The 13,793-nt window shown below is 39.7% G+C and overlaps 1 protein-coding gene across 3 annotated transcripts in view; it reads left to right on the plus strand.

The window, feature by feature from the left end:
- LOC127620250 (dysbindin-like) overlaps window positions 1–13,555 on the plus strand; it is a 62,473-nt gene extending 48,918 nt beyond the window's left edge. The window contains exons 2-4 of one of the 3 annotated variants that reach the window (XM_052093412.1): window positions 3,975–4,127; window positions 7,060–7,203; window positions 12,755–13,555. In XM_052093412.1, the coding sequence (XP_051949372.1) occupies window positions 3,975–4,127; window positions 7,060–7,203; window positions 12,755–12,963 (506 nt within the window). In that variant the 3' untranslated portion in view covers window positions 12,964–13,555. The remainder of the gene's footprint in view (window positions 1–3,974; window positions 4,128–7,059; window positions 7,204–12,754) is intronic. The other 2 variants (XM_052093414.1, XM_052093413.1) reach the window with 2 other exon arrangements.
- The last annotated feature ends 238 nt before the right edge of the window (window positions 13,556–13,793 follow it).

A 13,793-nucleotide genomic window follows, 5' to 3' on the forward strand; every position in this document is an offset into this window, starting at 1 on the left:
TAGGTTTCATGTTTGTGTGATAACTATTCGCGGCGTTTCAGTTCATTTTTGTAACGTGTTTCAGATATATGCTCGCAAACCCAGAGACTACTTACAGCTCACCCTTTTTATTTTCTTTATTTTACAAAAGCACAAGGTTTTGTTGTTAATGTGAGTGTACAAAAATAAAAGTAGACCCTTTATAGTCTCTAATGATTTCTTACACTTCTCTGTATGCCAAAAAATGCCGAAGAATTTTATGTTGTTTCCTCTGTAATGACGAAAATCCAGCAGGACGTGCCAGCGCGTCCGTCGACCCCAGAGGGTTAATACATGCAGCCAGTGGAGAGATACAAAGAGTGGTGTAACATGTGCTCTCTTTGGTTCATTAAAGACCAGAGGTGCTGCTGCATTCTGGATCATTTGCAGAGGTCTAATTGCACATGCAGGAAGGCCTGCAATGAGAGTGTTACAGTAGTCCAGTCTAGTTATGACAAGTGACTGAACAAGCAGTTGTGTGGCACGTACAGAGAGGAAAGGTCTTATCTTCCTGATATTGTAGAGTGTAAATCTACATGATCTTGCAGTCTTTGAGATGTGTTGAAATTTAGCTTGATTTTGATCATTAAGTCTCCTCACATTCATTCTCTTTCTATCACATTCCTCATTTGTTATCGATGTTACCCCTAGATTTCTGACCGTTTTGGAAGGCAATACTGTAGTTGTACCCAACTGCATGGTGATGGTGTGTTCAACAGCAGGGTTGGCTGGAAAGACAAGGAGTTTGGTCTTGGCTGGTTAAGTTGCAGGTGGTGTTCCTTCATCCAGGCTGAGATGTCTGCCAGACAGGCAGTGATTTGAGCAGTCACTGTGGTGTCGTTGGGCTGGAAAGACAAGTAGATTTGCGTGTCATCAGTGTAGCAGTGGTAAGAGAAACCATGTGACTGAATGATGGGTCCCAGTGATGTTGTGTATATGGAGAAGAGAAGTGGCCCAAGCACTGATCCCTGATTTACCCCAGTAAGTAACTGATGTGGCTTGGATACCTCACCTCTCCAGGTTACCTTGAAGGACCTACCTGGGAGATAGGAGTTAAACCAGCCAAGTACAGTTCCGTTGATGCCCAGAGTAGAGAGGGTGGAGAGTAGGATCTGATGGTTGACTGTGTCAAAGGCTGCAGAAAGGTCCAGCAGAATCAGAACGGATGATCTGGATTCAGCTTTCGCCTGTCTCAGCGACTCAATGACAGACAGCAGGGCAGTCTCAGTGGAGTGTCCACTTTTGAAGCCTGACAGATTGTCATCCATCAGCTTGTTCTGTGAGAAATGCCCTTTCAAGTGTTTTTGCCATGAATGGGATGAGAGAGACTGGTCTGTAGTGTTCTATCTGTGTGGGGTTAACTGCAGGGTTTTTCAGCAATGGGGTTACTCAAGCCTGCTTAAACGTTGGAAAAGTGCCTGCAAGTAGAGATGTGTTAATTATGTGTGTAAGTGCAGGTAGGATGGACAGAAAGATGGGCTGGAGAATGTGTGATGGAATGGGGTCAAGGGAACAGGTGGTGGGGTGGTTGGAGAGGAGGAGTTTAGAGACCTCAGTGTCAGTTACATGAGAGAACATAGAGAAAGAAGAGTTGCAAACAGGAGCTAGGTGTTTGGCAGGGGGTGGTTCTGTGAATGTATTGCTGATGGTTGTAACCTTATCAGTAAAAAATGTGGTGAAGATATCTGCTGTCAGTGATGTGCCAGGTGGTGGAGGGGGAGGGCAGAGAAGTGTGTTGAATGTTCTAATCAAGCTATGAGTGTCTGTGGTGCTGTTGATCTTGGTCTGGTAATATTAAGTTTTTGCTGCTTTAACGTTATCTGAAAAAGTTGCAAGCAGAAGCTAATATTTACCTAGATCTGCTGATCTTTAGATTTTTGCCATCTCCTCTCAGCTGCCCTGAGATCAGTCCGATGTTCACAAAGGACGTCAGACAGCCAGGGGTTGGGTGGTGTAGTACGTGCTGGCCTAGAGGAGAGAGGATAGATGTTGTCTAGACAGGTTGTTAAAGTAGAGCTAAGTGTGTCTGTGGTAGTGTTTACATCAAGCTTGGAAAATACGTTTATTGTGGGAAGAGAGGTAGAGACATCAGTGGAAAGGTGAGAGGTTGAGAGGGAATGTAGGTTATGGTGAAAGGAAACCAAAGGTGGAGTTGGTTTTACTATAGATGGGAGAATCATGTTGAATTGAACAAAGTAGTGATCAGAGACATGTAAAAGTGTAACAAGAATATTTGAGGTGGAACAGTTACATGTAAAAATTAGGTCCAGCTGGTTGCCCGATCTGTGAGTTGCTGTGGTGTGTAGTCTTTCCAAGTCAAATGAGTTTGCCCCACGTCATGGCCACCAAGCCAGAGTCAGCTCCAGGCCATGTCACAACCACACCAGAGTCAGCTCCATGCCATGTCACAGCCAAACCCCAAACTGCTCCATGCCATATCACAAGCAAGCCTCTGCACCATGGTCCAGGCCCGCCTCCGCGCCACGGTCCAGGCCCGCCTCTGCTCTAACGGGAACGTCCATCCCTATGGCTCCGCCTTGGTCTTCAGCCCCATCGGCTCCACCCCTCGAGCCTCTCAGGGCCCCACTTTCGATTGGCTTTGCCCTGTCCCCACGCCCTGTCTACCCATGCCCCGTCTCATGCCCTGTCTTGCCAGTCCATGTCTCAAGGCTCCCTAATTAACTTTCTTATTATGTTTTGGGGCGTCAGGAGCCTCACCTAGAGGGGGGGATATGTCATGACTATTCTGTTGGTTCTTGTTTTTTCATGTCTTTTATTTTCAAGTTTAGTTCCTGTTCCTGTCATGTGATCTCCTGTTCCCTCATGTGATCTTGTCATGTGTTTCCCCTGTTCATGTGTCTTGTTTTCATTGGTTGATTACTTTGTTATTAGTCTCGTCTTTTCATTGGTTTAAGTTAATTTAATCTTGTTATCTTGTTTATAGTTTAGTCTTGTGATTGGTTGTCTTGTTTACTTGTTAACCTTGTCCTTGTATTTAAGCCCTCATGTTTGCCATTGTCTGATATCAGGTATTGTGAATGTAACTTTGTTGTTTTGCTCATGTCTAGTCTAGCCAAGTCAAGTTTTAGTTAAGTCAGGTTTTGTTTATGTCAAGACTATAGTCAAGTCATGTCAAGTCATTCATGTTTATGTTTTGTTTTGTTCACGTTTGTAGTCAGGATTTGTATTCAGTGTTGTTTTGGGGCAGCTGTGGCTCAGGTGGTAGTGTGTCCACTAATCACAGGGTTGGTGGTTCAATTCCCGGCCCACACGACTCCACATTCTGAAGTGTCTTTGGACAAGACACTGAACCCCAAGTTGCTCCCAATGGCAGGCTAGCGCCTTGCATGGCAGCTTTGCTGTCATTGGTGTGTGAATGGGTGAATGAGACAGAGTGTAAAGTGCTTTGAATAAAGTTAACGTTAAGTGCAGGCCAAGTGCAGACCATTTTAGGGATATCACATTTGAAAATAAACTACACACCTTCGTCTCTTCGTCTTGCCTGTTGCCAGCATCGTTACAAAGACAAATCGAGACAAAAGATGAAAAGAGAGATTGTGGTGGCTTTTGAAGAGGAATTGAGGCACACATGTTAATGCATCTTAACACATGCAAAGTGTTAAGAGTAATTAATAACTTTTTCAACTTAAAATTGCTTAGTAACACTTCAAATTGAAGTCTTAGGTTGACTTTCCTATGGTTAAGTGGTGTGTTTTGTTTGAGCAACATTTGCACTGACCAATGGCATGAGTTTGGGCATTACTACCTGTACAATAGCAAATTGGGGGTGTGGCGGTAGAAGTATTTGGGATATCTGATTGGAAGCATTATTTGTATTATTACTATTATTATTGCAACTATGCTTGGTGTCACTAGTAGCACAGAAACTACACGCTTTGTCGCTTCACCTTTAACAAAGTTTGTCTTATCGCCATCTTCTTGTCTTCCAATCACAGCGGAGCTGGAGCATGCTCAGAGAGTCCCGGAGGCAGAGCCTGTGCAGCCACAGGTAAAACTGAAGGAAAGGCAGAAGTTTTTGGAGGAGGCTTTTCAGCAGGACATGGAACATTACTTGTCCACAGGGTACCTGCAGATCGCAGAAAGGAGAGGTGAGCGATGCCCACACCCTCATGAATACTTTAACTGGATCATCACGCACCATACACTACCAATAGATATGGAAGCAATTTAAATAAATTATAATAAAAATATTGTTTTTGTCTTAAGCTGTTATATGCTAGGTAAATGTCTACTCAGTCTTGTACAAAAACACCCTGCTGTCATTATTACAAATAAGAGTGCCGGCCTGCTCCACAGCACCCAACATATTGGACAGGAGAGGCTATTCCCAGCCCCTAACTCCATAAACTAAGTGTTCCTTTCATCTTCCTCCCTCTTCAATTTATCTAAAATGACTCAGGAGGCACATGGTTGCATGATTAATGTAGAAAAGAGGAGCTGAATGGAGTTGTGGTGGAACAGCAAGCACACTATTATGCTGGCCTGATGGTAGAGAAACTCTATTGATGCAGCAAATGGAAAGGCAGTGAGGTAATTAAAAGGTCAGGGCTTGGGACTGCCAGTGGGAGAAATATGCCACAATCAAAAAGAAAAATGTTTATGATGCAATAATGAAAGGAAAAGTTCACCTAAAAATGGAAAATCCTAAGTTTTGTGTTCCCTCGCAATACGTTTTGAGTTCCCTCTCAATAAGTTTTGCATTCCCTTGCAATAAGTTTTGTGTTCCTTCTCAATAAGTTTTGTGTTCCTTCTCAATAAGTTTTGTGTTCCTTCTCAATAAGTTTTGTGTTCCCTTGCAATAAGTTTTGTGTTCCCTCGCAATACGTTTTGAGTTCCCTCTCAATAAGTTTTGCATTCCCTTGCAATAAGTTTTGTGTTCCTTCTCAATAAGTTTTGTGTTCCTTCTCAATAAGTTTTGTGTTCCCTTGCAATAAGTTTTGTGTTCCCTCGCAATACGTTTTGAGTTCCCTCTCAATAAGTTTTGCATTCCCTTGCAATAAGTTTTGTGTTCCTTCTCAATAAGTTTTGTGTTCCTTCTCAATAAGTTTTGTGTTCCCTTGCAATAAGTTTTGTGTACCCTCGCAATAAGTTTTGTGTTCCTTCTCAATAAGTTTTGTGTTCCTTCTCAATAAGTTTTGTGTTCCCTTGCAATAAGTTTTGTGTTCCTCACATACGTTTTGAGTTCCCTCAATAAGTTCTGTTCCTCAATAAGTTTTGTGTTCCCTATCGTTTGAGTTCCCAATCAATACGTTTTGAGTTCCCTCGCAATACTTTTTGAATTCCCCCTCAATAAGTTTTGTGTTCCCTCGCAATAAGTTTTGTGTTCCTTCTCAATAAGTTTTGTGTTCCCTCGCAATAAGTTTTGTGTTCCTTCTCAATAAATTTGTGTTCCCTCGCAATAAGTTTTGTTCCTTCTCAACAAGTTTTGTGTTCCCTCGCAATAAGTTTTGAGTTCCTTCTCAATAAGTTTTGAGTTCCCAATCAATACGTTTTGAGTTCCCTCACAATAAGTTTTGCATTCCCTCGCAATAAGTTTTGAGTTCCCAATCAATACGTTTTGAGTTCCCTCACAATAAGTTTTGCGTTCCCTCGCAATAAGTTTTGAGTTCCCAATCAATACGTTTTGAGTTCCCTCACAATAAGTTTTGCGTTCCCTCGCAATAAGTTTTGTGTTCCCTCGCAATAAGTTTTGAGTTCCCAATCAATACGTTTTGAGTTCCCTCGCAATAAGTTTTGTGTTCCCTCGCAATAAGTTTTGCATTTCCTCTCAGTAAGTTTTGCGTTCCCTCGCAATAAGTTTTGCGTTCCCTCTCAGTAAGTTTTGAGTTCCCATGCAATAGTTTGCATTCCCTTGCAAAGGCCTCGCAATAGTTTGCGTTCCCTCACAATAGTTTGCGTTCCCAAATTTCAGAATAGAAATACGTATCTTCCTGCCATGTGAGCAATTCAAGCTTGATGTATATGTTTTTACATGCTGTGTCAGCAGGGGGAGCCAGCACCAGGTTTGGATTAGTATGATTGTGTGTACATTACGACAGAATTTTTAATTTTTGGATGAACTCTTCCTTTAAGTAGACCTGGTTACCCCTCAACTCAGAAAGTTATGGAGTAAAGACGGGAATTGTTTTGGTTCAAAAGGATGTCAAAAATGTCATTTTTTTCAGTGTGACACAGACTCTGTGTGTATGTATGCAGTTGTGTTTGTATCTCAGTTTTGTCAAATGGGAGCTAACACCTCTCTCTCTTTGCTGTCTACCTCCCTGTGGTGCTGCGCTCTTACTCAACCTTGAGGTACGCAGCTCACCGCTCTGCTTACTGATGTCACGCTCACACATGCACATGTGACGGGCATGCCACACGCTGCAGTCTGTGTTTGTGAAGCATGCGCTAATGACATCACAGAGTCAACATGACAGCAAGGAGACGAATCCAGGAGATAGCTCAGATCATCAAATATATGACACAACCAAATTATTTCTTCTATTGGTCGAGAGATGACTCAGAACTCATCCAAGGGGGTTCTGTGTTCACAGAGATGGGGACTTTTAGACCTTGTTTATTCGCTTTGAAGCCATACATATGGTAGTGCACTCCTAAAAGTTGACTAAATTTACCTTTACCAGATATATATACACATTTAAAATGTACAGTATTTATCTTCTGGGGAAACTGGACCAAACATATTGATGACTCATCTTCCACACAGATTTTTATCCAATTAAACACTCTCTAGAATGAGAACGTTCCTTCCCAAAAAAAAAAAAACACCTGCAACCAACTAGCAAATCATGGTCAGATATAAACTAAAGCCAATTAAAAAAAAGGACGATCCCTTCAATATGTCCCACCCAAACTTCCCGTTTCAAAAATAAATATATCAATACAGGAAACTGGGCACATCAAGCTATTTCATGGGGTCTTTAACGTTCATCCTGGACTCAAATCCTTGATATACTGTAGCTCAATGTTGGGGTGTGACGTTACAAGAAATTAATTTGTTTCTCTTTCTTTGGTGCACAGAGACAATAGGAAGCATGTCTTCTATGGAGGTGAATGTAGACATGCTGGAGCAAATGGACCTGATGGACATGTCTGACCATGAGGTGTTGGACGTCTTTCTCAACTCTGGTGGTGAGGACAACAGCGTGGCCTCACCACTGCTCGGTATAATACAGTACATATACACTGTGACATTTTCCACCCATGAGTCAATGGCTACGTTCACACAGTCCATGTTTAGGATTGAAAACCGTGTTTACTTATAGGTGTGATTCTTGAACAACTTACAGTAGCCGATTGAATACTGTGTGTATGAACACACAATCAAAGTCAATCACCTTTTCTATTCCTGCAATTGCCTTGAATAACAACTGTAAGATGGATCTAAAACCTTCCTATAACAATGGCTCATATTTTTATCTCTGTGACTTATTCTCAAAATGCAGTTGACTGTTTGGTTATAAAGTGCGGATATCATTCTTGTTTATAACTGAACTGCTTGTGAACGTAACCATATTTAGCACTCTAAAACAAATGTATTCTAGTGCTGTGTGAATATTGACAATATACTGGCTTACTCTGTAGGAGTAGTTTGCAGTCATGTCTTTTTCAAGTGGATCTCAATTGATTTCCATATATCACACTTAGCTAATGACGAATATGGCTCCCTGGCATCCCCTGCTTATGTTTAAAGAACTCTGTAGGTCCACTAATGCTGAGATGCCATTAAATTAGTGCTGACATTTTCTGCCACCATCAGCAGAAAATGCTGAGATGATGTAGATGCCGTTTGATTGGATCCAGAGAAGAACAAACAGGTTTTACAATTATCACTAATTACATTGCGCTGCAAAACAAGCTCTTTGTTTCAAATAATAGAGAAGATTTTGCCGGCATTTTTTCAAAAGTAGACTAAACAATAATTTAATAGAATTGGGCTGTAAGTGTTCCAAAAAAAATAAATAAGTGATGCTTTTCTCCTAGTATTGTGGATTTATTCTTAATTTAAAACATCTTTGTGCATAGAAATGATATGTTTTTTGTACTGTGGGCTAATTCCGTGACTGCCATCTATTATTTTGAATGTTGTGGAACAGCAAATTTAATAAATAAACGGATGGATACTGCGATTATCCATCCGGATGGATACTGCGATTAAATTAATCACAAACAGTGATCATTCGTTCGTTCAACGTGCACAAGATATTAGTGTTGGCACTCCTGGAAGTGTCACGTTTGCAGATCGGCTCTATATGCCGTAAAGATCAATCCATAATCACGTACAATAAATTGGCTTTCAATACTGTCGTCATGATTAACACAGGTTAACGATTGGGGCAAACTCTGTCATGGGACACTACATTTTTGCGTTAACGCCAATTATATAGACAAAAAGTGTTTCCAAACCATTTTTTCACAACATTTGATGTATCGACATTGAGATTATGCGGTAGAGTTAAAAGGAAAAATATTATGTCGACACTTGTGAAGTTTCCATCAGCTATATTGGTAAACTTTGATGCACTACACCTTTTGTGTGCAAAAAACCCCTTGGATGGAAACATAGTTATTGACTACTGTCTGTACTGGCCCTGATATACTTCCAGAGAATTTCTTCTTTGAGAATTATTTGTGTGTGTGTACTGGTGACAAATAGCAGAGCACTTTATTCACTGTGAAGCGCAGCACATGCAGACTATATTGTATATGTGTAACTAAATCATAGCTTATTGTAGTTCAATAAGCGCATTAGCCCATTTAGTGAGCTGCTTTTCCAGAGGTGAGAAGTGAAGCCGTCAAAAACATCCACCAAAATGGCAAAATAAAAGCTCTATCTAACTAGATGCATAAAATTAAAACAATGTGACAGAAATAAAGTGGTGGCCAAAAATATTGGCACCCTTGGGAAATATGAGCAAAAAAGGCTGTGAAAAATGTCTTTATTGTTTATCCATTTGATCTTTCATTAAAAAAAATGCACAAAAATCTAACCTTTAATTGAAGTAAAACAATTGAAAGAGGGGAAATATCAAATTTTTAAATAAATATTTATCTCCAAAACACACTGGCTACAATTATTGGCACCCCTAGAAATTCTTATGAGTAAAATATATCTGAAGTATATTCTCATTAATATTTTAAATTGTTTTAGTACACCTGGGTGACTAGGAACATGAAATTGTTCAGCCATGATTTGTTTCACAGGGGTATAAATATGAGGTAAAACAGGCCAAATTCCCTTAATCATCCATCAGAATGGATAAGACCAAAAATAAATATATTATGTGCGGCAAAAGGTTGTTGAGCTTCACAAAATGGGAAGCGGCTAAAAGAAAATAGCTAAAGCATTGAAAATACCAATTTCCAACATTAGTGCAATAATTAAGAAGTTCCAGTCAACTAGAGATCTCAAGAATCGGCCTGGAGAAGGATGTGCGTCTATATTGTCTCCAAGCACGGTGAGGAGGATGGTTCAAGTGACCAAAGACTCTCCAAGCATCACAGATGGAGAATTGCAGAAATTAGTTGGGTCTTGGGGTAAGAAAGTCCAAAAAATTAAATAAAATCAGACATCACCTTCATCACCACAAGTTGTTTGGGAGGGTTTTCAAGAAAAAAATAAAAATAAAAGCCTCTGCTCTCATCCAACAACAATCTCAAGCATCTTCAGTTTGCCAGACACTACTGGAACTTCAAATGGGACTGGGTTCTATGATCACATGAAACAAAAATAGATCTGTTTGGCAGGAAACACCAGAGATGTGTTTGGCGCACACAGAGATGAAGAAGTACCCAATGCCCATGGTTAAATGTGGTGCTGGATCTTTAATGTTGTGGGGCCGTGTTTCTGCCAGAGGTCCTGGACATCTTGTTCGGATACATGGCATCATGGACTCTATCAAATACCAACAGATATAAAATTTAACCTGACTGCCTCATTAGGCATTATAAGAGAAGACTCAGAGCTGTTATCTTGGCAAAGGGAGGTTTGTCACAAATTATTGAACAAAAGGATGCCAATAATTATGGCCAATGCATTTTGGAGAAAAAAAATATTTATTTATAATGAGACATTTACCTTGTTCCAATTGTTTTAGTTAAATTAAAGGTTAGATATTTGTGAATTTTTTGAATGAAAGATCAAAAGGATACATTTCACAGACTTCTTTGCTCACGTTTCCCAAGGGTGCCACTATATTTGGCCACAACTGTATATATTTCTTCTGTAGTAAATGATATTCAATATGAATATTTTTCTTGCCTGCTTTTGGAACAAGCTTTAACCTTGGGATTGTGCCTGTTTGATGACAGAATATTTGGCAAAGATAACAATGTGATAATGAAGCAATATCACACAAGCAAGAGTGCTGTTGTTCCTTATATGAGCACGGCTGTGATTCGTCCGCAAGCTTCATACATTTCTCCTCCGCCACTGAAAATAGTTACAAAAGAAGCACTCTCAATGTTGTTTAATACTCTGGGATTGAAATGTTTTATTCATAATCGAATCAGTGTTTTTGAAGTAATCTTTTAGGTGAACAAATTTGTGTTTTTTAATGAATCAGTCATTAAGGAGTCTGCTCAGAGGTGGCATAAATGCAGTAACACAGCAATTACAATTGCATAAATAATGTTATGAGACGAATGTTTTGAATGTAAAGTTATCAATATAGAAATATAGAAAATAGAAAAATTATACTTTTAAATATGAAACTATAAATTAGGAAATATAACCTCTTTCATGACAACAAAGTTTAAAGGGGTCAAGACATGGGTTGTGATTAGCTAACGTTATGAAGCCTTTCCAAAACAGCCATACTTGAAACTCAATCCAAAGAAAATGACCAAATTCCACACAACATTATAAAGCTACATTTCAGGGTTAACACCTAACATACATAACACATTTTCATCTTAATATATCAAACTCTAGCACAGTATAAACCAGTGGTAAACCAGTTTAGCAGTGGTTCCTGGAGGTCCCAACACTGCACATATTGTATATCTCCCTTTTCTGACACTCCCAATTTAGGTCTTGGAGTCTCCACTCACCGAGTTGAATGTATCTGATTAGGGAGATATCCAAAGTGTGTAGTGTTGGAAGACCTCCAGGAACTGGGTTGGGAAACACTGGAATAAACTATCAAACAGTCATGACATCTGAAACATTCGTGAATGGAATTGGTTACTTATTGTTTTCGTCAAATAGTCCAATTGCAACTGCCTTATCTTTCAATAAGAGTTCCTTTGCAAAGCTTGAATCATATTGTGAATGGTTAACAAGCAATCCACACTGATATGAGCTGAAAAACAACATACAATCCTTGTTTAAATCTTCTGAATACGCAAAAGTATCCACGGTGATGTTGAGTGCTTCAACTGGCCAAAGCAAAAATGCTGGTCTTTATCAAAGTGACATCTTACATTTTCCCAGTTTGTTTACACATAGTTTGTGTTTCTGCCAGTCAGTGACAGCAGCAGAATAAGATGCGTTTTTAAAAGTTGTGCATGTACCACACATTTGCTGCACATCGCTGGTATTGTGCAGAAGAGCAACAATTAAAAATAGCACAGATGGGTGCAAAAAAACTGTCCAGGACGCCTTCAAAACAGCACACCAGCAAACAGCAAGATGAAAAGCATGGAGGATACTTTTACAGTTATAACTTCACATTGCATCTTTTAAAAGCGGTGCAAGAGGCATGATAGTGGTCAAAGCTGTTCGTCACAAGTTAAACATTAAACATTTAAATCCAGAGTGGGCACACGTTATTATGGACCATGCTTCGAAACTGACCGGTTAAGTCTCCAGGACGCATGCAGGGTCCGAGTTGTGGTGGCGAGTTGTGGTGGCGAGTGGGGTGGCAGCTGCCCTGTGCCACCCCTCTGGCCCCGCCCCTGAATCCAGATAGGTACTTGAAGGTGTCCTGTATAAGTCCCCTTTGGATATATCTCCCATGGCCCCATCTCTCTCCTCTTTACCTGTGTGACTGACTGAGCACCAGTGGGCGGTGCCAAGGGTGCAATGACGAAAAACATTTGTTGATGTTTTGCTGAAGAGGCAGTCATATGCAAATGTTTTTGCAGCTTGGTTTAAATGTTCATTAAATAAATGTTCTTTATCTATTAAGGAGGAAGATTTTAGTTCTGAAACTTACAGTATGTTTTTAAAGAGCTATGACTTCTTATATATCCAAAGATTAAGGAAAATGTTAAACCTCATGTCATGACCATTTAAGGCTGCTTTTACACAGAACAAAAGCAGCATCAGAACTACCTTTTAATATTAGATACAGAAGTCGGTCAGAGCAGGAATAATTTAGTCTGGTATTTGTGGAATTGCGTCTTTACACAGAATTTTGAGCAGGCACAGAGCAGCCTTAACTCTGCTCAGTAAATACAACTTGAGAATCCCATTAACTCCCAAGACTGATGACTAATTTCTCTTCATCATCAACCTCTCTTTCACGCTTTATTTGTTGATTCTTACATTTTTTCAATTATTTTTTTATTTTGTGTGTATATATACATATATGTGTGTGTGACTCAGGCTTGACCACGGGATATGGTTGAGGGTTGGGGTAGGTTTTGGGATTGGGATATTGGGGGTTAAAAGGGGATAATTGTTTGATTCTGTTCAAGTATATTGTAATTAATTTTATGTCACATATTAAGAATCAATAAAAAACTTAATCATATAATGAATCTCTCTCAGGTCCAGACATGGAGTCGTTCACTTCTGAGATCACACTTCAGGTACCCACCCAGGCAGACTTAAGACACAAGCTGGCCTCTCTGTCCTCCACCTGCACAGACTCTGCCAGCCAGGACACAGAGGCAGGGGAAGAGGAGGATGAAGAGGATGATGAAGATGATAAGAGGGGACAAACAGCTATCATCGGCTCATCCAATCAAGAACTGTGAGAGCAGCAGCTCATTCTGAACACAATGAGGATGAACAACAGACTGTGAGAAGAAGTGACGTAAATAGCAGTGTGCTATGCACTTGTGTCCAAAGGAAGAGTGTACAACTGTGTTTTATGAAACCCTATCAGTTTTGGTAAAGAAATTCTTTGTTATGTGCTGTGCAGTTTAAGCCCGATCCTGTGCCTGCCCTCAAAATCAATAAATATATTTTATTCAGTAGGACATTTCACTCCAAACACATCAGTAATGATTTTGGGTCTGTTTGCCCTTCTGGGCCATTGTTGTCAATTGCAAAGGTATAAAATACAAACATTCCCATTTATAGAATTTTGTTTTTTATATATTCTATATTTCAAACTGTATTTCTAAATGTGGTTAAATCATTCTAAAGCTTTTCCAAATATATATACAGTGGCAAGTAAAAGTATGTAAACCCTTTGGAATTAGCTGTTTTTCTGCATTAAATTGTCACAATATGTAATCTCATTTTCATCAAATCATAAGTATAGACAAACACAATGTGCTTAAGCTAACAACACACAAACAATTATAATCTTTCATGTCTTTATCGACAACATCCCATTAAACATTCACAGTACTGTGGAAAAAGCAAGTGAACCCTTGGATTTAATAACTGGTCGATCCTTCTTTGCAATAACCTCAAGCAATCAGTAGCTGCAGATTAGACCTGCAGAATGTTAAGAAGCAATTTTGGACCATTGTTCCTTACAGAACTGCTTCAGCTCACAGCTCTGACTGGGTCACTCAAAAAGGTGAATTTGCTTATTTTTTTTAAGCCATTCTGTAAATGATTCACTTCGATGTTT

The sequence above is a fragment of the Xyrauchen texanus genome, chromosome 26, assembly GCF_025860055.1.
Source record: "Xyrauchen texanus isolate HMW12.3.18 chromosome 26, RBS_HiC_50CHRs, whole genome shotgun sequence".
Taxonomy (NCBI): domain Eukaryota; kingdom Metazoa; phylum Chordata; class Actinopteri; order Cypriniformes; family Catostomidae; genus Xyrauchen; species Xyrauchen texanus.